General features: G+C 38.2%; 1 protein-coding gene across 9 annotated transcripts in view; it reads left to right on the top strand.

Moving 5' to 3' along the window:
- LOC117246951 (voltage-gated potassium channel KCNC1-like) overlaps window positions 1-24,546 on the top strand; it is a 67,530-nt gene extending 42,984 nt beyond the window's left edge. For 2 of the 9 annotated variants that reach the window (XM_033610993.2, XM_078163152.1), the window contains exons 5-6: window positions 996-1,124; window positions 19,353-24,546. In XM_033610993.2, coding sequence (XP_033466884.1) covers window positions 996-1,117 — 122 coding nt within the window. In that variant the 3' untranslated portion in view covers window positions 1,118-1,124; window positions 19,353-24,546. The other 7 variants (XM_033610998.2, XM_078163153.1, XM_078163150.1 and 4 more) reach the window with 6 other exon arrangements.
- The last annotated feature ends 136 nt before the right edge of the window (window positions 24,547-24,682 follow it).

Below are 24,682 nucleotides of genomic sequence, written 5' to 3'. Positions count from 1 at the left end.
GACGGACACGAAAACATGCACATCTTATGTAAACAAATCCACACAGCAAGACACCAGGCACAACATATTACAAACATATATAGCATATACGTCCAGTGTGCAGCTGATACAGATATCTACACACAGGTTACTGTATGTAGAAGATCCAAACATTTAGGAAAGATGGGTTGGATGGAAGAGCACACTTGAACTTTGGATGCCTCAACTACAGATAGAAGGCTCCAATCACAGCTAGCATCGAAACATACACACACATACACAGTGAGGCAATTACAACACATGCATACACACTTCTGCTCTGCTTCTACTGTTTCCACCTCTTCACACTCATGTTGTCTGTGTTTCCATCACCGCTTGGTATCATATTTTATTTCTTCTGTCAGACAAGATTTTCTGTCCCCTCTACTTCTCTCCTTTTTTCTTTCTCTTCTCCGCAGTCACGCCTTCCATCTTTCCATGGTGTCTGTGAATTTTGTTCTGTGTCCCATGATGTCACATTCATCCATGCTCATAAACGATCTCAGTCTTTCTCTGTCTTCTGGACTCAGACAGTTGACCATGCATTAATTTACTTCTCGTCACTTCTGTTTCTCCCTCTCTGTTTCTCTCTCTCTCTCTCCTGCCTTGCATCATCCTGTTTTTTTTCCCCTTGCCCCCCCCTCCTTTACCTTTTGTGATGACTTTCCCTCCCTAACCTGCCGCACATTTCCCCTCCTGACCCCCTTCCTCCTCTGCCCCATCTTAAAACCCATGCCCTCATTTCCCTCCCTTCTTTTCCTTTGTGCTACACCATAACCCCGCCCCCTCCTCCCCCACTACCCCCCCTCCCCTTTTTTTTAAACCCCGTGTGCATTATCTTTGTGCTCATGAAAACCTAACACCTTGATTCATTTACTACTGCAATTCAACCACCACCACTGCCGCCAACCTGCACCAAAACACTCCCTCACACTCCCTCCAAACTTTCAACACCCCCCTTGTTGACAACAAACTAGAGGCAGCAGCCCTGGCACCCAGCCCAGACTCCCCTCTGACTGAGGATTGGTATAAGATGGAAGGGTCTCTGTTACAGCAGGACCTCAATGCAAACTCCACCTCCTCCTGGATCAAACCATAGACCAGAGGTAACACTGAAAACAGGTTAAAAAATAAAATAAAGGAGCCCGTAGCTTAGTCAACTTTTGACTGAGAACATACTGAAATTTTGATCTGGCTCTCCATCACGTAGCATGTTTTTTTTTTTTGTTTTTTTGTTTGCAGTTACACTGAACCAGTACAGCACACACTTTAACACAAAGAGCTGCACACACTATGCATGACTTCAAACCACAGATACACCACCATTTTCACAGTGTTGTGTCTACATGTTCAGTTGAGTCTGAATTGTCACCCTCTCTGTGACTGAAAGTGTGCTGTCAGTTTTAACAGCTGAGCTAACTGCTTCAATCTGAATATTAAGGTTTGGGTGGCATTTTAGGGCTCATTGTCTGATTTCTGACCTCAGCCCACTATCCTACCTGCAAACAAATTTTGTGCACAAGGTGTAAAAAGAAAAAGAAAATGGGATTGCTCTGTGATATACACACACAATGAGAAGTGTGCGCAAAAATGTGTATACTTGTGTGTGTCGCATACGTTCGTGAGTGCAAGAGCGCGTCCATGTGGGGCGCGCACGTGTGCAAATACATCCGGCAGCTCAAGTGAAAAGTTGTCCGGTGTCAGTAACTAATAAAACATAACACTGAAGAAGATTGAACTGGGAACAGCGGGTCACGTTGTTGTCTGATGTGCCTCTGTGTTGTTGTTGTCTCTCTCTTCAGGTTGTGTCATATCACGCGTGTGTATGTGGGCTTTTTCATTCTTACATGTTATACACTGTGTCTCTGTCCTCTCAATGCCGTCTGAGTGTCGTGTTTGTGTTGTCGTGTGTGGCTTAATTTTGTTTTTTCCCTTTCTACTGTGTTTATTCCGTGTTACTCCCTACCCCACGGGCCTCCACCTTGGCAAACAAAAGCACTCACTGCAATTTAGAACAGATTTGCCTTGAAAAATACACCCTTTTTTACAGTTCTATATCTATATATGTACATGTACTCATGCACAGGTTAAACTTACATACTCTTCAGGCAATGGCACCTGTTCCTTTTATACTAGAATACTTTTCAGGCTCAAAAATGTGCATACTTACATGTACATATACTGTATTTGATGTCAAATCAATTGTCCAGCCTTGATATCTTCACACAGTTGAGTGCAGTGTTGTTAGACAAACATCTTTCCGAGGCCCAAAGGTCACTGGGGTCAGCGGAGCTATCTAGGTCAAGGGATAGTACCTCTTGAAACATGCCACGCTGAAAACAAGCAAACATTTAAAACTGTTTATACAATGTCTTATTTCAGCTTTGTAAACAAAGCCAGTCATCACAATACTTCTTCGCAAAAAATACCGTGCTGTGAGCGTGTAATGGATCTGAAATACTATTCCCTCGACCATGTATCTGTGCTTTCAGTGCCTAGTGTATTCCAAAGTTCAGGACCTTTTGTATTTGTACTGTGGAGACCTGGATAGAAATCAAAAGGATTATGAGCTGCACTCGGTGACTGAAACACTTACTGACCAGACAGACAGAAAGACAGACAAAACGCTATGACAGATTTGATTGAAAAGCGGCTACATGCTGTCTAAGGTAAGCAAGCCTTCGAGCTGTCCAAGCCCTTCACTTACAAGTCCCTGACATTGCTTCAGTTTCAGTGGTTCTCATGTATAAACTGCAATCTAAATGCTGCCAAAATCCCTCTTTAAAGCAAATCAGGAGTGAAGGAAATAAGTGCTCAAGTCATCAGGACAAAGCGTCAGGTTGTGGGATGTTGTACTCTGTAATTCATACATTTAGGCTGGGATCATGTTGAGCTTTGTGCACTGGAGAAAGAGATTGTAGTTGGTGCTTACCATTAATACCAAAAAAAAAAAAAAAAATCAACTGTTGAATGCCATCTCTGGAACCCAGTTATCTAGCATTTGAGAAGGAGGTCATGTGTGTATAGCCCAGACACACCGAACTGACATCAAAGAACCAGCAGTGACAAAGGCGTACTGTTGAGTTGCCTCATGTCGCCTATGTCTCGGCCAAAAAGTTGCACCTGAACACGCCACACAGACTACAGCCAACTAGCACATTCATCCTGTGCCTGAGTGAGAGGAAATAACTCTCCATACTGGCAAGTGGCGGTTACTGTATTTGTAATTAAAAAAAGGGAAACCGGAAGACCAACAGGACGAATTCAAGACGCTGGTTAGCCAGTTGGCACATAAACAGTACAACCAGATGTTGAAGAACAAATTATATTTACTGTCCAGGTACGACGTGAAAGGTACCCTGGGTGCGTTGGTTGTTGATGTACTACGATGCCGTGTCAAGTTCTGCCTGTTACATGCATAGTCTTCTTTCAAAATACACTTCCGTTTTCACAGGAAATTTACAGTTTACACAAGTCCCTTTCAAAATAAATGCACTACAATGGTACAACAATGTGAATTGATGTTTTTTTCCTCGAACAACTAACGCACTTGGTTGGGTTTAGGCAACAAAAGCACGTGGTTAGGTTTAGGAAAAATCCACCACAACTCCCACTCACCCTACTCGGACTTTCACCACCTTAACTTTCCTTCTCGTCCCACCGCGTTTCCCCCTGATGCTGCAAAGCACCGTCAAACTATAACGGTGACCAACCACGTTTTATGCTGACATTAAAGGATGGCTTTTTCTGTCAGTGTCTGACGCCGCAAGTCACTGCCCAAGTACCGGATTTCGACGACTTCAGAGTGAGACCAGGTTGGCCAATCAGAGTGATGTTATCAACCAACGGGATGTGCTGTCATTGATGCTGATTTAACATGCTGAATCAGCCAAAAAAAACTGACAGGGGCTGACTGTTGCCAACAGTGTTGGACACACCGCCAATACAAGGGCGCAGATGCTCACCGATGGCGTGACATTGACCAAGAGCCGACTGTTGGCTTGGTGTGTCAGGGCTTGTAGACATAAAAGCTACCTCTCACCCAGTGTGTAAATGAAGCATTGGCTACATATAGAAAATTTAAACTTACATGACCTTACATGCTTAAAAAATGTGTGATTTAGGGAAAGACAAACAGTGAATATTTAGAAACTGAGCTATCTGTTCTCCGCTGATACCAAACGTTCTCCTTCCTGTTTTTAAAGAGGGATTCTCACGCTTTCTAAAACTCATTCTTGTGTGCTTCAGTTGTGATTTATTTCGTAGATACACGCATAAGATGTCTTTTTCCAACTTCTTTTTATCAGCCTTTCAGTTTCTTCTCTTTGATTGTTGGCCATTTGACTTCCTATGCACCCGATGCAATATGCATGTCTCACTAAGGTCAAACGGTCAATCACCCCTTTGATTGCCCGCTCCCAATCACTCCTCTAGACCTTCTTCAAGGATCTCGTTTGTTTCTCTCTGTGTCTCTCTCTCTCTGTATCTCTCCTTCTCCACGCTCTCTCCTTTCACTTCCTCACTGTGTGTACAAATTTGTCTTTTATTTCTTGGGTTTTTGCGCTTATTTATGTTTCTAACATGTTTTGTACATCTTTCATTCTGTATTTTTGTGGAGTATCGTGAAGTGACTTTGTGTGGTAGTGCTGTTTTTTGAATGCTTTTCAGTGTGCGTAGGATTAAGTTGTATTTTATGTTGAATACTATATTTTGTTGTTGTGGTTATAGTTGTTTTTTTTTGTTTTATCAATGTCTTTGATTTTTGTACAGCTGTGTTTTGTTGTTTGATGTTTTGACTTCCCCTATGTTCTTCCTGTGTTCTCCTTTGAGTTTTACCATCACCAACTATCTGTCTTCTATGAATTGGAATGACAAAGGAAATTGCCAACAAAACAGTGACATTGATTCACAGAAAAATGGCACAAATCTCACTGGTTCAGGACATTTTCAAGGACCAAAAAAGCTTATTGTTAATTACCAATTTAAACTATGAAAACTGTTAATGGATTATTGACCCAAGAATAGTGATTATATTATTTATTGAACAACTTCACCACTTGTAAACCGATACTATGTTGAGGTTTAAACAAATCTAAATAATAAATCTAGTTTAAAATACAGGTAAAGCAATTAATCGATCATGTCAGCTATTAAATTGATCGTTAACTAATCTGATAATCAATTAATCAGTCTGAGTCTGATTCCAGCTTCTTTAGTGTGAATATTTTCTGGTTTCTTTAGTTCTCTATAACAGTAAACTGATTTTTCTTTTGGTTGTGGACATCATTTTTGGCTTTGGGAAACACTTATCACCTTTCTCACCATTTTTAAAAATTTTATAGACCAAACAACTAATCAATTAATTAAGAAAATGATCAACAACATTGATTAATCAACAATGAAAATACACATTAGTTGCAGCCCTAGTTATAAACAAGCTGTTATATTTAGCAGGGTGCATTCGCTCTCCATCTACATTTCATTCCACCCTTATGTACCCAATTGCTTACCTTTCTTATGATATTGATTAAGATAGACTGATGGTGGAATTACCTTTCAAGACCAAAGGTTTTATAATATTTGCCTGTGCTCACGCAAAATTATTCATCACAGCCAATTTCTGGCGTACAGTTCTTATAGGTGGCTCAGTCCATGATACAACTAAATAAAATATACTAACCCTAACTTGCCAGCTCCTTATGTGTGAAACCGTGTCAGTGTCCTCCTGTATGTCATCGTACTCAGTACCTAAAACCACACTGTCTTGCATGTTCTAACGTGTGTAACAATACCACTGTGTCTCTTACGATGTTGCCTCATCACAACAGTCTGCAAATATTCTTTCGTCCAAGCCAGATCTGTATCTCGCAGAAGAAAAACAAAAGATGAATATATATGTATATGTATGAGATGCATACATATCTAAAATATTAAAAGGATTGAGCTTCAACAGCTGATGCATATGGCCTAAATACATGTAACAAGAGGAAGCAGGATACAGTTGCATGTCATCTAGTTTTCCCAAAAGACACCCTGTATGTACTGTATGGACACATTGTGGCTTCAGTAACTGCCGTGAAGCGATCAATACATCTAATAAAGGGTAACAGGAGATCACACCATCTTTAACAGGCGATTGATCCCATGTAAGGATGATACAGTTACAGTATACGGCCATGCCGAGAATAGCATCTGAAGAGTCAGCAAATCCTGTGTCCTCCAGAGCAAGCACACGCATAAAATTATAGGACATATGTGAATTATGTAATGGAGGCGTCAAGTAGCTCTCTGCCTTCTACTGTATGTACATACACACAAGAATGATTAAGGATATTATTTTTTTCCAATCTGTTTAGTTTTACACGAGCATTTCATTTGTAAACAGTCTGGTCAGAATATTTGCAGTTCTTCCTCTCTCTCTGTGTTCCTCTGTGTCCTCCCTGTCCATTACCTTCTCCCTCTGTGATTAACACTCATTCTCCATCCCATCCCCAGGCCGCCACTGCAGTGCAAGTGTAACTAAAGTCTGACTGTAGGTAGGTACGTACTTCCTCCGTAGTGTAAATTAAGTGTGACTTTGGGCAGAAAATTATGTCATCACCGAACGCAGTGACAGCCAGACTCAATATTTCCCCTGATGGACGATCCCAGAGCACCAAACCCCTGTTGATGTTGTAAATACAGTACTTAGCACAGTGAGGAGGAGGCCAGCAGAGCGTGACAGACTGCAGTGGCTGAGACATGATTAACTTTATCAGCATTTTTATTGTCATTTGTGAAAACAATCCTTGTCTTGAATTTTTACCAAGCAGCACTTTGACTGCCCCGTCTACATTATTCTTCATCAGTTTCACCTTCATCTTAACAAAAGATTGGAACTCTTTTTTTCTCTTGTCCATATTTTACTCATATCACACGTGATGAGTGTTTCAAATCCTCCAATTTCAGACTTTAAAAAAGGCAAAAAATAGAAAATTAGGATAGAATTAAATACTGCAAAGATGACCACCCATACATTTAGTAGTGTAGTCTTAGCATGGTTGGTAATCAATTTGTATATGAAATATAGTGATCTTAGTGTTTTTATCACGTGAGCAGCGTGTATTATTCCCTTTATTGTTTCTCTCTCCACACTGCGTGCTGATTTTGCTCAAAGATTAGATCCAAATCACTTTCTCAGAATCAAAACCTTTTGTTGTAACTTCCTATTCAGGCTTCCCAACTTTTTGTGAATTCCCATAAAGCATACGTAAAATCTGTAGAGCACTCGTCATTGTTAATCAGAGGTAGCACCCAAATTAAGTTTAATAATTGCATTATATTTAAGCTAATACAACTCATAGCATAATATTAGCAGAATAAAAAACTCTCATATGAACTGTTGGGACATGATTATAACAGGTACATTAATATTCAAGTAAATACTACTAATTTACCATTACATTATAAAGTTGTTATGTTTTTATGCCCTATATTTATTTTTATACTCTATGAAAAATAACTTTTTTAATGGCAGAAACAAGGCGTTAGACTATATGTGAAACAGCAGCAGTCAGTTTGCATTAGCAGGAACTTAAAGGTATACTATGCAGGAATTGTTGATTGCTATTTATAAAACCTACATTCATGCTTGGCCCCTCCTCCCTACGCCGTTTGTTTGTACGCTGCAAGCTACTGCACTACTGTAGAAATGGTACATTTTTTGTAATAGAAAAACTGATACTGATTTTTCCTTACCCGCTGTGAGGGTCCAGGGACAGAGGGATGTCGAATGCTGTAAAGCCCTCTGAGGCAAATTGTGATTTGTGATATTGAGCTTTATAAATAAAACCCAATTGAACTGAAATTAAACTGAATATTTTAACAAGCTAACTAAGCTAACCGCCAGCATCGACCTATCTAACAGAAAACATGCCAACTCTGCGTTTTTCTTCATCCCCTGCCTCTAATTCAGTGCAATTTTGCACCTGGTCATGAGCTTTTATAAAGTTATAAACAACCCAAACACAGCAAAATAAGAATAAATAAGAAAATACAGGCAAATGGCAGGGTCTCTGAAGAAAATTACATCCTCATACACAGGGTGTCTACAGGTCCTTAAAAAGTCTTAAATTTAATTTTCTAAATATTAGGCCTTAAAAGTCATTAAATAGTCTTAAATTTGAATTTATGATGTCTTAGTTGCCATAAACATTTTTTCTAATTTTCTTTATCCATCTTTGAATTTCTTTTTTTATTAAAATATTTTCTGCTTGAAAGTCCAAATTTCTAATGTCACAAATGTTTAAAATTATCATTTAACCTAATGATAAGTCTTTTTACTTTATACTCGCACTTACCTGTTGGCAAAATGCACTCTAGTAGTCATATTCCAACATAAAATCTCCCTCTGCACAGGACAACATACATACTAATTACCTTCATACTTACCTGCAGTGTCTGAATTAGAAAAAGATGATTTGTCTAAAACTCAGTCTTAAATTTGGTTGAAAAAGGTCTTAAAAAGCATTACATTTAAGTGTCTAAAACCTGTAGACACCCTGATACACTAATGCGTCGTAAATGATGACTGAAAAGTATTAGTTTTGTTTGAGTCTATACATTGTTTTTTTGTTGTTTTTTTTACATAAAATCCTGCATTGTATGCCTTTAATGTAGCTCTGACATGGTGTCAGAGAGCGAACAGTGAACTACAAGGCTGATATAGGCTAAATCAAATAAAATTAAGATGAATTTCATGCATACATTGTTTCCTGTGAGTCCCTCATGAAGACAATGTAAATCCAGCACAGGTGTGGCGGAGTACGCCACTAACAATCAAAACTACAATATATAGAAAGGGAATTACAGAAAGCATGTGTTACATTAGGTGGCTATTGAAGAAAAATGCAGACCATAAATATCAAAAATAGGTATTGATTTCATGAAAACGTAAAGGCTTATAGCTTTAATCAGCTCTTCAGTTAGGTCAGGTGAACAGTTTATCAGATAATGTGTATAAGATTTACAATATCCACCTCTTCCTTTAAGAGATTTTTGTCTGCATTCACCAGCACACATTGCTGTAGTACTGCTATAAAAACAGTTTTTTATTTCCTGTCCCTCCTGTTGTTGCCCCTCAACTCTGATTCAGCATAAAAAAAATGGCTGCCGTGTGATGCAAGCTGACAATTTGTCTCAATACATTAAGGTGGCATGAACAAAATATTTTCTGAACTAAACTTGAGATTGAAGCAGCACCACGATTGTCCAGACAGCTTCTCAGACATCCTTGTGGGACATGCAGCCTAAGAAACCCAGTGAAAATGCATCATCAATATTTTACCGAGTTGCCATCCGACTAATGTGCCTGAGCTAGTCAGAATAAAAAAAGGACTATTATTTATGGTCGGCTCAAATGATGCGTAGTCTAGAGTGGTGGAGCAGTGGCCGCTGTGCACCACAATATATTTTTCCATTTCAGCAGGAAGGCACTAAGGGCGTCATACTGTACCAATGGGTGTTCTTTGTTGTCTGACTGTGGCCTTGTGATGGTTGGAGTTTGACAAAAATATACACACTAACTTGGTAATTTTGTCACAAACTCAACTAAACTTCAGCTAATGTTAACATATTCTTAATGCAACTGTTAAACTCCACCCATTATGGGCCAGTTAGCCATTGTTAGGGAAGATTAACTGCTACCTACCAATGGTGTGTTTCACTTCACTTGATGCAACAACACTCCGTCAGCACAGCACTACCTTCTCTGTGGCTGCTTCCCACAGGGGGAATTCAACATCTGCATGCTGTGTTACACAACAAAAATACAGCGGGAAAGGACACAAAGGCCAACGTGTTACTTTGTAGATAAATTGTTTTTGGTAAATGTACGTTAAGCAGTGTAAGCACAATGTGTTACACTTTAAAGTCACTTGCACAAGTAGCCAAGTGGGCCGTGTGTCATTTCCCACTGTAAACAAAATGTGAACTGATCTTCATTACAGGATGCTTTTAACAGGGGATAGGAGGTGTTTTTAAATGTTGCAGGGCAGGACAGGTTTTGTGTTGGCCATTTGAAGTTTGCAGGAACCAAAAGCAAATACTAAGCTGGCTGTTTGTGAAGTGTAATGCAAGACTATCAATTATTCTACATAATATTTACATAGTACTTCTCAGCTTTTCAACTTAATCGCCAGAAAAAATGCGTGCAAACCATGGATACGCTACATTTGTACATTATTTCGTAGAGGATATGTTGAAACTTAACATTTCTCAACAATGTTGTGGTGGTAACATCAAAGCACAAAAACTGTTAGGGTAAGTTTGAAAATGTTTGCTGGGACAAAAACCGCTGGAAAGGCAGGGATTAAAACACAAACGCTGCTGGGAATTACGTTTTGCGTGGTGTAAAACACTGAGATTTGGTGCCACAAATGCCGCTAGAAAACACTGCAAAGTGTGGGCAAAAAACACAAAGGTACGGTGCCATAAACACCACCATTTGCCGCTTAAACATCTCAGGTATGGTGCCACAAACAGCGCTGGGAAATACCGCTCTGTGTTGGTAAAAACACCCAGGCTGGTGCCACAAACATTACGACATGTTGCTAAAAAACACTCAGGTTTGGGGCCACAAACGCAGCTGGGAATCATGTGATGAGAGATTCAGTGCCATGAATGCCACTAGAAAACACTGCAAAGTGTGGGTAAAAAACACCCAGGTTCGGTGCCATAAACACGGCGAATTGTTGCTAAAACGTCCCAGGTAATGTGCCACAAACACTGTGATAAGTTGGTCAAAAAACACCCAGGTCTGATGCCACAAACATTGCTGGGAAACGCTGCGATGTGTTCATAAAAAACACCCAGGCTGGTGCCACAACTACTGTGATATATTGGTAAAAAAACACTCAGGTTTGGGGCCACAAACAGTGCTGGGAAATGCCGCAAATTGTTGGTAAAAAAACACCCAGGCTGGTGCCACAACTACTGCGATATGTTGGTAAAAAAAACCCCACTTAAGTTCAGGGCCACAAATGCTGCTGAGAAATGTTGCAATGTGTTCATAAATAACACCCAAGTTCAGTGCCACAGAAAATGGGGGAAACCCTGTGAGGAGTAGAAACATCGATATGATACAAATATGATGTGCAAATGTAACATATTCGTTGTTTGCAGACATGTATAATGCGGCCATTTTCCTCTGGCGACAGGGCTGAGCTTTCCCACGTAAAACTTCATGTGGTTAACTCCTAAACTGTATCAGTGATATTTGAGTATTTACTCCTTGTGTTGTTGTTAAACTGTATAGTCGTGGCCAAACGGTTGTCTAAAACACCTGAACGTTGCACATTACATTTCACGTGATAAAATGTTGGGTGCTTTATTCAATGGGCCTATTATAGGTGTTAAATCTCTTAATATCAAAGTATCCTTTGCTTTTCTGTTTTGAAAAAAAAAAAAAGACATATCATAACTCGCATTTTCTTGTTTTGTCTTGTCTTGTCTGTCTTGTCTGTGTCTGTCCTCGTCTGTCCTTTATATGTCTTTATGATTTGATAACATTTTCTTATGCTCCACTTATGTGCCTCTTTTTCAATTTTGATTTCCTCTTGTAACATCTTAAATCTCATGCTCATGTTTCAATACTATGTGACCTTCATAACAAACCACCTGAATATGGAAATTTGTCATAACATGCCCAAACATTTCAACTATGATTTCTTTTTATTTTATTTGCATATGATATCAAAACAATAATGTATAATGTAATACTTTAAATCGATCAATGGTTAAAATTATTTCCTTAAAGCAACGGGCTACGAGAAATCTCGCAGTCTCAATAACATATCGGGAATGGCTGGGTCATCACTTAGGCTTGCTCCTATCACTAGCCCACCCTTTGAAACCTATGAGGCCCCAGGACCACTGCGCCGCTGTCGCTCCCCCATCCCCTCCATTTTGTAGCAAAAAAAAAAAAAAAAAAAAAGAAAAAAAAGAAAGGGATGTTCATGATCGGATGATAAGAGTTGCAGTGGATTAGCCATGGACTGATCACATTGAATCCTCCATTTGGACTGTACACCGTGCAAAAACAATAGCAATAACATGAAATGAACTTGAATGTAGAAAGAACGACCCCTTGTCTTGTGAATCTAATGGTTTATGATGCATGCGTCCAGTTAGCTGATGGGGTTAAATACAAATCCTAGCTTTAAAGGGTCACTGTTATTTTAAATTACTAGAAGAAATGTAAAAAAAAAAAAAATGAATTGATTAGTTCATAAAATAGTATCAGAGATTTAAAAGAATTATGAATTTGAATACATGTGCACAGTTACATTTTGAAATTTAGGATTAAGTGTGTAGATGGACATCCATTTTTAAATGTTCTGGACCAAACAAAAAGCTCACAACACTGTCCGGAGTAATCACCATGAGACAAGATACTTCAGTTCATTTAGCCAAAGACAAAAATACATTTATAGATTAGATTGATGTTGAAAAAGGTTTCTACTTTCTGTCTTCTGTGAATATTGATGTATGTACAGTGTAGACATCATTTTGGTAAATCTCTCGAAAAGACAGACTCGGCTTCTATAAGTCTCAGTATTAACACTTAATTTTCTATCTCATCATAGTGACATCAATAGACACCTTAGCTTACACAGCAAAGCTAAAAGATGTGAAAAGCTGAGGAAAAAAAACTAAAGAGCTTAGCTAAAATGAAAAGAATACAAGTATCATATCATAAGAGCTATCTCAGTTTTGCAGCCTAACATGACTTTTAAAATGTTAGTTTATTTTAAGACATTGCTGTTGGAATCCCATGTATGCAACTGCTACCTTCCAGTGTAAAGTTAAAGGTCTATTCAGTCACTCTTTTTTGCAATTGCAAGCATGTTGTCTAATACATTTCTATATATTTATCATCATCTTATGCATCATATGCAATTAGAACAATCATTTCCCAAAATTAAAAATCAATTAATAACATAAAAATAATAATTTCATTGTATGCCCCCAACAATACATGAAAAAATTACTAAAATGTTTAAATACTTTTGTTTCAATGCCATGTAGGCTGTAGACACCACATCCTGGAGGGACCACTACAAATTGTAAGACGAGGGTCGTGAGATCGATGGATGTAGCCAAACTAGCACTTGCTTGTTACATGCTACTGACCTTAGCTAATCACAATAGCTGTGGGTTTGACAAAATTGTTAATAGATTTTTAAATTTTTGTTCATTCAGGTTAAGCGCATTTCTAGGAAAATTCTGTCCTTGGTTTTAAACATTATTAGTGCAGCCGAGGACCTCACGAGTCGAGCTGCGTGGCTAGCTACGTGCTAACTATGTTTTGTCTCCCACACTGCCTTTGGCAAACGGCACAATTAAGCTATCACATCCTCAGTTAATAAATTCTATTTGATGACTGAGTGGACCTTTGAAGAAAAGCTAATCAGGACACTAATGTATATGAATTATGTATTTATATGTAGGCCTACAATTTTTCGAAAAAGTCTAAATGCAATGTTTTTAGGAAGCTACTTAAAAATGACAATAAATAATGCAACAAATATGCTTATAAAATCAGGTATGGATGACTACATAATTATATAGTTAGAACAAATACAAGCACTTTACTAACACAGTGTTAATTTACTAACCTTGAAAGCTTGCATGTTGGGATACAGACCATATTACAACGAACTGAACATGTGACTGAGCACCATTAAACATCTCTAACTGTTCAGTTTTTTTTCCAAATATCTATTTTGCTTCTTCTTCTCCTTTTTTTAAAATATATATATTTTTTTTCCCATAATCATTTGATTTTGGTTTAAGTGTTTGTCTAAAACAGTTTTAAAAAATACAAATTTAAATGACGCAATCCGTTAATCTGTGAAAAATAAAAATAGGACAGTGGTTACCTATATACCACTTCCCTCAGTAATTTAAAATAAAAAATATCTTTTAGGGAATTTACAGCTTATATTTTTGCCACTGAGGTCCTTCCTCAGATTGACACCCTCACATGAAAATTGATCTTATATGAAACATTGAGCAAAAAGAAGATAGTAATAAAACATTCACATATGCAATAAACATGCAATATTATTTTAATGCTGGAAAACATGCTGTGCACATACATATGTAAATATGCAGATCTATTTTTAATCCTGAAGATGCACAGATTTTGTAGGCAGTCAACTTATTATGTTTGATTTAGTGTTACGATGACATCATGAGCCATTTGTCTTGTTTTATTTCAAGTCAATGTCTTAGTGGTCCTTGAAACTTTTTAATGTTGTGGCTGCCATTTTTTAAATTGTTTTAGTTTTGTAATGGTTTTATATTTTCTTTTCACTTGTACTGGTAATGTGTATTTCATTGTTAGGAATGAATTTTCTCTACCACTGATTGTCTAAAAAAAACATTTGTTAAAAAGAAGATACAATGTTGTATTTAATTGTCCTTAAGTTCTTTAACAAACAGAAACATAGCAAGACTGAAATCACGAGGAAAAACTGTAAGTGCTTTAGAAACCAACAATTTTTTGCAGGTGTAAAGGGAGAGTGTATTTACTTGTTTAGAGAGTCAGGTCCTGATATTCTTACTGTCATAATCCATGGTTGCCATTTTGTCAACAAAAAAAAAAATCGATGTGCTTCCAGACCCCTCAAGTTTGAGAACTTAGATATGCAGAACTGTGTTTCAGGATGAAAGCTATGACATCACTTGAATGTTTGCTTGAATCTATTGTTGACTGGAGTTTGAGAGGTTTGTAAAATGTGTAGTGTCTCATTTAAAGTAGATCCTACCCTACAGTCACTGCAAGAAGTAATGCTTGCCTGGCTTCATCTGATACGGGTTTTTGAACGCCATTGCACATATTTTCAGACTGAAGTTGCTAATAGTAATGTTTAAACTCAATATTGTTACATTTCACCATTATGATGTCAAAAAATTAGAATAATTTAGTGTTGTCTGAAAATATCTGAGTGGCATGCAGAGCTTTGGTTTAACAGCAGCTCCTTAATGGATAATGTCAACCTCAACTTAGGGAAGGTAGGGAAACTCTGGGATAGTAGGTTTTTAAATAGATTTAACTTGCAGGAAAATGATTTGTGAACATGTAATGAGTACAATAAAACATGTTCACTGGCCTGGGTTTAATTGTCAAAGCTAATCTTAGTCCACATCGGCAAACCTGAATATTGGTCTGCAATTTTTTTGCTAGCATCACTTCTCTCAGTGCACAAAATCTTCTATTTAAGCGCACATGCATACTGTATAATCTTCAAATGACTCCACAATGTGGACGTTACAATTTGCAGATACTCTGAATTACAGCAGTATGCCACTTCAGTTGGAATGTACATTTTCTGTTACAGTGAAGAAAATGTCCATCCATCTTATATATCTGCAGAGGAATGTTTTTTTTTTTTTTTTTTCAAGCTCTAAGTGACTGGATATGGGTGAGAGGAATAACATCTCACTCAACACCACTTTAATTTTAACATTTATGATTGTATAAGTTCTGTATTTGTTCATATTTGCTTTGTATTTTAACAAAATTGATCTGAGGAATGTCATAAGTGTGGTTCTGTTAGGCTTAAAGAGTCATTTCACATAGTTGTGGCCAATGCAAATCACCTACGACACTCTGACGTACACATTGTTTAAGAAAACAAAACAGGCAGATGTTGTAAGTGCCTCTATGAGGCCCCCATAGGCTCTGATGTCAATTTAGGAGTTCATGCAAACTAGCTAGATTTAACTAGCTAAACCTTCGAAGCAATGCTTAATAGGTCAGTGGTTATTATCAAGTATGTACATATCTGTATCTACACATGTGAATACATTAAAGTCATATGAAATTAATACACCTATGTATACTTTGTGAGTGTGGGGAAGAAAGTTTCTTAAGTTTTATCCTACAAATTACTCACTGAAGTGTCAAACTAACCTGACTAACACTTGGTCATATATACATACATATTAGGTCTGGATTTCAAAGAGAAAGTATGTTTGTTTGTTATTTTACTGTACTATTTCCACATGATCTTTTTAAGGCACACTATTATTAATTCAGCTGCATTGATAAAGGACATTTCTGAATGCGTTCTTAGTTCTGTTGTTTGCTTGGACAAGAGCTGGTGCTACATGGGGTAAATGCAGTTCATGCTACTGAATATAGTAAATGTAAATATTTCAGTGGTTTTCGCTAATGTATCTTAAAAGGCATGTATGGTACATGTGCAGCTTTTAGAGAGAAAAATGACTGTCACTATTATATTTGGAATTAGTAATAATAGAATACTAAATACTGCTGTACTCTAAGTATGTTTTTTCATTAGTGAGATGAAGGGGGGAAATTCTATTTGATCAACTTTAATTGTAATGTCCACTAAATGAGTGCTATAGAATCATCCAGCCAAGTCGCCAGAAAAAAAATGTTGGCATTGTACATTTCCGCCAACTCCTATATGTTACATTGTACGTTTTATACATATCATATCTATGTTTCTAAAGTGACACTGAGCTGATGTTGTCCTGAGGAGGTGGAGGGGATTGTGGCTGCCAACCTTCAAACCAATAAACAGCAAAACTGGTTGTGATTTCTGGTGGCTTTTTAGGCACGAAACACTGGTGTTTTATAGTGACCCATCGCTAATTTTCCAGTGGGTATGCTGACCCAAAAAGCATTTGGCACCCACTTTTCATGCTGGACTTCTGCCCCTAAAACTCCTGTATGTATAACATAATCTTTTCCTAATCATAACCAAGTGGTTTTCAGCCTAAACCTAACCATGGCTTCATCACAGCCACGTAATAATGTGCAAATGTAACATATCCTTGGTTTGCAAAAATGTACAATGCCAACATTTTTTCCTGGCAACTGGCTTGAGTTATCATGGGATGTAGCAAACTAATGTATTGCTGAAGACACTGAGGTAAAACACCTATCAATCCTCATGTAGCAAAATGCATTTATCAAAGAAGTTCACCAAGAAGCTAGACTATCCCTTTGACTTTGACCTACTAGTACCATCAGTCAATAAGCTGTTATGATTTACAACAGCAGTGCATAATGTGTTGTTGTGTGTATCAACACAAAGGCTACTTTGGCACAGTTTCAGGATGCTGCTGGTGCCAGGAAAAAGACAGAAAAGTCTGGTTTGTGTCCAAACAAACAGTGGTGTATCTTTAGACTGTACATGTGCACGATTTTGTTAAGCGTGTTACACAGAAGAAGGCATACACAGGAATTTATAAATCTGGAAGTAACTCTATTAACTTGTTTTTGATTTTGTGCAGACATATTTGGGAAATTACACAGATTTATGTATCTGACACCAGGAGAAGGTCCTGTTACTCTTAATGAGATTTGCATGACGAAATACTGTGTTAATACAATTACAAAGTCTATGCTTAATGGGTAAGCATGGTGAGTTAGATTAATAGGTGCTCACTCTTCCTCATAATGTAAGCTGCAGTTGCTGCTTGTAGGATGTACGAGGGCCTTTCCTCTCAGTCGACTAAATCCCTAACATTCACTATACAACTGGTCTTTAGAAAATATGAACTGTGTCTCACTAACAGCTTTCCTCTGGAGAAAACTGCAACTATACAGTGGAAAATATCAGAGGAAGAGGGTGACATGAAGAGCAGACTGGAAGAGCTAATGTGGCTGCAATAAAGGATAATGTTTGTTTTGGGTTGGTGTTTGCTAGCGAGACCACGACAGAAGTGTTTAATCTCCCAGTAAATAATGCATGATGCCAGCACATGTGATACAAGAGTGTTTGCCATAACTGTAGGCGACAAACTAACAATACTCAACCTACTGTTGTTGACAGACATTTCCTTGAATTTGCACCTGTGCTTGCATAATGCATAGCATAAATCGGGGGTTAAGCCTCCTGAAATGGTGTCAGCCCCAATGTGTGATCCCACTGTTTCTTTTAAAAGTGAAAACTTCCATGAAAAGCATTGAGTATGTTTGTACGTGTCCATCTGTCAAAAATGTGTTTCCCCATGAAGTTTACATATCATTCAAGTGACAATGTTTGCACACGCGTACATATGCACATACACGCACATTAGTGAATAACTGGTCATCATCATCTAAGCTTGTTCCAAAATGCTCTGTACATAATTCACTCCTGTAAAGATGTTTGAATTTGGCAGAGTGGGGAGCATGGTGCTGGTCAGTTGGCTGGCAGCTACTGTTTGTTTTTCTAATATTGTCAGTCACCAGTTTTATTGTCACCATTTCTTGATTTTGTTACCCAAGAATAACCTGTGTGCCAACTTTCTGTCTGTATGTTGGATATAGACTGTTTCTGTAGCTGTATTAGAGTTGTCATAACAGTTTAAATGTGTGCACTTCATTCTGACATGCACAGTTAACCAGCAGTTTACAGGTAATCCCTGATTACTTACCATATTGTGCATAATGTTAGTGAAACTATGAAACTGTGTTATGGAAAACAATGTAATTGGCAAATTCCAAATATGAGATTGGTTTATATAAGTGGAGCACTTCTGTAAACCAATCAAGATTCAAGTGCTTACTCGTAAAGTTCTAGTTTATATGTCACTGAATCAACACATTCTCACTCCCAGCTTGTCTAATGCCGATACTTGGTCAGCTAAATCTCAAACTATGATGTTCTAGGTACTCCACCAATGTTGGTTTTTGACGGTCAGGGACGGCGTGTCAATTTGCGCTTGCTACCTATTTTGTTTTTTCGTACAGGAAATGTGCAGTTTCTGCTCGTTAAATGGAGTTTCTTTTCAAAATGAACTTTTTAGGTTTACTTTCTTAGGTTTAGGCAACAGAAGTTCATGGTTAGGTTTAGAAAAAAACATAGTTTGGCTTTAAATAACTCTGTTTGTTATGAACATAATGCAGTGTCAAGTGACACATACGTCACATGACATCTGTCCCTAGCATAGTATGCTACACATATGAACACAATACCTTGTCATTAAAATAAGTCGATGTACTTTGGTTTTACACGGGAAACGAACAGCGGTCTCCTGGGTGAAAGTCCAGAGTTTGTTTGACCAATCCACCTCTACCTCTGCCCACTCTATGTGGACTTTCTCGCGCTTCATACTACAGCAGTTCCTCGAAAAATTAAAAAAATGCCGCTGCCCTAATGCTTCTCAAAGGAAGCCTCTGTTTTTCGCTATCTGACGCCGAGAGCCTCTGACCACACATCGGTATTTGACAAGTTAGGAGTGAGACCGGGTTGACTGAATATATTCTCTTACAAATTCTGTTTATTCTGTGTGATCTAAATATTAATGGCTTTCTGTTCTTGTCTTCACAGTGTTAAGTTTCTAGCATTCGCCTTCTCTCTAATGAGGAGTCAGTAACCGGTAAACACAAATTTGAGGCGGGAGCCACGTAAGCGACAGGTGTGACGCGGATGGACAGTTTAAAGGAGATCTTTGGGGTGACAAGAGAGAGACCAGAGGTTAATCATGAATTTAAAAAAATCACATGGTCTGCTCCTCACGTTGTTACCAAAGCAGCCTCTTGGAACTCCGACCACATTTTTTGACAACTGTCTGACTGACTTTTTTTTTTTTCCTTTCTTTTTTCTGTTTTTTGGGCAAACTGACTGAGCATTGCACTGACACACTTTTGGGAGAGAAAAGGACTCCTGATTACACATTCCAGATGACATCTCTCTGACAACATTATACTCGCCATCTTGTACGATGACCAAACTCAGTACCATCCTCAGTGCTGAACAACTGAGCAACTTCACAACTTTCCGAAAAGAAAAAAAAAACAACAACAAAAAAACAAACACTTGTCTTCACAAAGGACCGAATGAACAATGTAGCATCTCTGCTAACATACTGTAGCATTTGTTGGCTGGGAAATAACTTGACTTAATCCATCCACAGTTCGAAGAGAGGAATTTATGCATTCAAGGGATCTTTTAGATGTCATTTTCCTCTTAGGTTCCTTTCCAGTGAAGAAAAAAATATAGAGTACATGAGAGACAAAGGATTGGTCTTACTCATTAAAACTATTAACATTCCAAAAAAAGAATTCGATGCACTAAATACAAACAGTGCACATGAAATCAACCACAAATGCACAGTATTTACCAACACCCACACTATACTCTCTCATTCAAGTTTAGCACTTGTATAGCATGTTTGCCACTGAACCTATGTCTTCCATTCACTTTTATTAGACTGAAACACTGCCCTCTTCACAAGTACTGAGATAATCAAAAACAGCACTAACTATGAAGTTGAACAAATGAAGCACATGTAGCATCAGCTCAAACAGGTCATGTATGGCATTTACTGTACATTTAGACTCACCTGAAACATTCACCACAAGGAAATGGTGGAAAAAGACTTCTCTTTATCTCTCATGTACTGACATGGGCTCACCCCGAAAATGCGATACCAAAGGTCCTGTAGCAAAGACTTGCTGAATGACCTTCTGTAACGTATCGCAGATCAAGAGGAATATTTCATTTAGGGTGAGGCTTGTACTCGCCCTCACACTGCCCATTGCCTATGTTTGGTACAAACACATGCCTCTAAAAGTACTTTAACTGCCACTAGCATCTCATCTCTATATGCACATTTTAGTACCTTTTCCCATGTCTGACTGACACAGTGCTCAGTCATGAGGAGCAAAAAGACTGACTCAAGGAGACAAAACAAAACAAAAAGACAATTGTCAGTCTTTCTTCGGTATCAAGGGATATTGGCCTGCCTAAATTACGACGAAAAGGACGCCCATGCCACGAGGACGCTTTTTACGTCGCATAAAACTGTCCATTAACTGGAAATTCTGTGTTATTATTTTTTGAAAGGGACCAATCAGATACATGCTCCTCCTAACACAAAAGGCCGACACTGCCAATTAGGCACAAGAATTTCCAGATGAATACTGCCCCATCTCTCTCTTGTCCCTCTTGCTGCCAACGACTGCTGCTCAGGCAAGTCGATGTCAAGATAAGGATGGCCCATCAGGGGAGCCCTTTAGGCAAAGGGGAAAATGAGAAGAAATGGACCAAGAGTAGAGCAAGTGTGGAAGTGTACAAAGAGAACAAATCTATATTTTGATAAACAAATCAACTATCCATGGCTTCGAAGGAAGTTTCTGAACAGAAAAAGGTCCAGAATGGAAGAAAGGAAAAAAAAAATCAGATGCAAATCTCAATAGAATGTTTGGCATCATGAAATGGAGTCAAAGTCCTGGAAAAAAAAAGATGGGAAGTGAATATTTTGTTACGAGGAGTGGTTGTTTTCCCCACAAGCACCGGGAAAATGTTCTTTTGAAAGACAATGAGCAATGACAGACTCTTGCCTATAAAGACAAAGGATGGACGCTGAGATAAACAAATGAAGAAAAAAAAAAAGATAATGCATTTTTGTAACTTTGTTTACCAGCATGACTAGTTTGCATGACTGTCTTTTCTGCAAGCCCTTAGTTGAAGACAAGGGTGCTAGAGATACAAAAAAGTATATATAAAATGAATTAAAAAAATGTTATATGCAATTAATGTTTTAAAAAAAGATTATAATCAAAGAGAAGAGCTATATTTTGTTTTGAAAAGTTAAAAAAAAATGTGAATATTGAAACATGTATGTTTGCAAAGTACACCCTGAACTATGTTTTGTTTGATGAAATCTCTCTGCTACTACTGCCCTACATTCCCAATTCCAGTGTTTTCGACCGCTGCCACAGTTTTACTTTGTTGTGCATCGAGCAGTATATTTTATAACCATTCAGTTCTAACCATTCGAGACTTTGCCAAACTATAGCATTTGCGCAAAGGTTGTTTGTTGTTAATCGCAAAGTCCATGTTTTCTTCCTTGAATCATTTGCACAACTACCGTAGCAGCAGCAGCAGCAGCAGCAGCAGCAGCAACAGCAGCAGCACTTCTAAAAAAAAAAAAAAAAAGCTCTCCATACCACAACTTTGACTGCTTGATTAGTACTCATAGTTTGCTTTTTTTTCTTTGGCAATAATATAAGAGTTGTCACATGATTGTAGCAGGGCAAATGGAGAACCTCGAGAGTATCTTCAACGCCTCAGTCAGTGTTAAAGAGATCTGTAAAGGCCTTGGATGTCCCATGGCAGGATTTTGCTGGGATAGGCAGTTCTGTTCCACTAGTCCTACGTAGAACAAAAATGGGAGTACAAGTGCAGGTTATCCAATAAAGAAAGATACTATACTGGCGAACAATCAAGAGAGATTTCAGGTTTGCATGGAACCAACTGCCATTCCAAAGTTTATGTGTGGTTTAAAGGACTCAGGTGTGTCGATGGTGTGTGTGGATGTAGGTGTTTTCTTTCTAACATAATAAATTCTAGTATATAGATAACGATAATGTGAACACCTCACCGTGATGTGTAAAAAAACGCATGCATTATGACTTGATAATCTCTCGAGGGGGGGAACAGAGTCTTGACATATCCCCCTTAGCCTCCTATCATCGTTTGTCATGAATCCAGTCCTGATAACTATGAACACTGTGCCGTGTCGTAGAGCAGAAACGTCTTCCTTCGAGAGGCAACTGAAAACTACTCACACTCGCAGTGTCAGCATGAGTGTGTAGAGGTAGCTCGTCTTTGTTTTTCTTTTCTAGGTGGTCAGGTCTTTGCGTTCGTCATTACCCATGGAGTTACCGTCATCCAGCTGGCTAGTCGGCAGCTCATTACAGCACACAACGCAGTCATGTGAGCACCAATCAAAGAGACCCAGAGCTTCCAAAATGATGTCAGTGAAGTACTTTAAGTGTTGCGAGAAAGAGAGGATGAGAGATACCAGTGTCCACCAAGGGGAGATTGATTTTAAAAAGCATTTTATTGTTGAGTGCTCTCCAGGCACCTCATCCTTGGTTTGGTATTCCAAGTGAGTTTCAGGCCCTGCTGGTTCAGGGCTCAGCTCAGGCAGCTGAATGGTCGTCTGTCCATTCCCAGTACATTGCAGTTGGAGGCTCACCAGAATATCATGTGATGTAGACTACATAGACACAGTCCTAGAGCTTCTGTCTATTTTCAAAAACGGTCCGTGGGATTTTGTTTTGGTCCCTTATCTTTTTAAAGCTCCCGATTTTTCCTTTCCCATTTTGGAAGGCATTAAGCAACCGCGGCTTTTGATGGTCACAAAGATGTTTATGAATATTTCAGAGGCAAACTTCGAGCAATGGTGTGCACACTTGCAAAAACTTTGTGCTTCACCCAGCTGTTTGTGTTTTCATGGCCGAGTACTGTCCTGTTTTTTTGTTTCTTTCCCTTTGTTTCTCACGATACGTTTGCCATGTCTTCATTCTCTTCATTGTGACTGCTCTGCCAGTGCCAGACTGAAAAAGATGTCTTTCCTTTTTCTATTGCATAATACTGCCATTTGATTTAGTCATGTTGAACAGAATGAGTTACAATGTCGAGAGTGCTAAGTCTGTTTTATTTTCAAAAGTTTGCAATCTGTTATGAAATGTTAAAGATTTCCTGTGTAACACTCACATAACCAAAACGACAAAAATGCTTTACATGGTAAGTAGGTGCCACTGTTAACCTCATGGTTACTATGTGTTGTGATAATATTATGACACGTCCTCTCTGGGTGTCTAGAAGGTGTTATGTGGTCATTGGTTGACACATTCTATTGGTTTTCTTTATGTGCCTGTTTCTGTTCAATATGTTTTTCTTAATTGAGGACACTGTATGCAATCCGCACCACGAATGCCGCTGATCGACACTTAACTGTATGCTCCCTGAGACACAGATGTTCTGTCATCAGTTCAGATGATTGCAACCACATGTGTAGTGGCTTTATGGCTTTCCATAGAGTGACTTAGCAATCACATTAATCTAAAAAAAAAAAAAAATTATTTTACAAAGCGATAAGACCAGAGTTGTTTTAGAGGAAATGTTATCATACTGAATAGATTTTTCTAATATATTTCATATCTTATTTTAATTAGAAATAACATTGTCAACACCACAGAAGTCATACCGATATACATACATCTGATATTACAGGCTGACATCATGCATTCATGTAAGCATTCCAAAGATAAAAAGATGTATGTTCATTTCACATGCCATCACATTGTATAAAACAGACTTAGGTACTAGTCCATTGTACTGCGGTCTTAGTAGGAGAGTGAATGGGGAGAAGAGGTGGTCACTGGAGTATCTGGTTGTGACTTATGCCGGATTTTATTTTTGAAATGTTGGGACACAAAGAACAACTCATCAAGAACTGTATAAAGTATATTTCAACGGAATGTTCATGATCTATCTTTTTATATTTTGAAGAAAAAATAGAAACATATCAATAAAGTGTCATAATTGAACATATTTCTACTATTGAGACTTAAAATGTATGAATGTCAATGCGATCTAATGTGAACTAATCTCCATAGCAGCTTGAATGAATAACTGATTAACAGTCATGAGATGCTTTTTCAGAGACATTACAAATTGCTTAAAAATCATTGAGATGAACTTAAAATAAATGAAAAAGTGACATCAATGGCGTGTCAGTTTGTTTAAGCTCTCCAACTGGGGAAATGTGTGCTCCTGTGCGTACTGACGTCTGTACTGACTGTCACAGTTAACGCTCTTCATCAGCCTGTCAGGAACAGGGTACCACAACACGGTGATTGATC

This window comes from Epinephelus lanceolatus, chromosome 21, assembly GCF_041903045.1.
Source record: "Epinephelus lanceolatus isolate andai-2023 chromosome 21, ASM4190304v1, whole genome shotgun sequence".
NCBI classification, from domain to species: domain Eukaryota; kingdom Metazoa; phylum Chordata; class Actinopteri; order Perciformes; family Serranidae; genus Epinephelus; species Epinephelus lanceolatus.
Note: the sequence above shows the minus strand (reverse complement) of the source record. Positions and strands in the feature narration are given on the sequence as shown.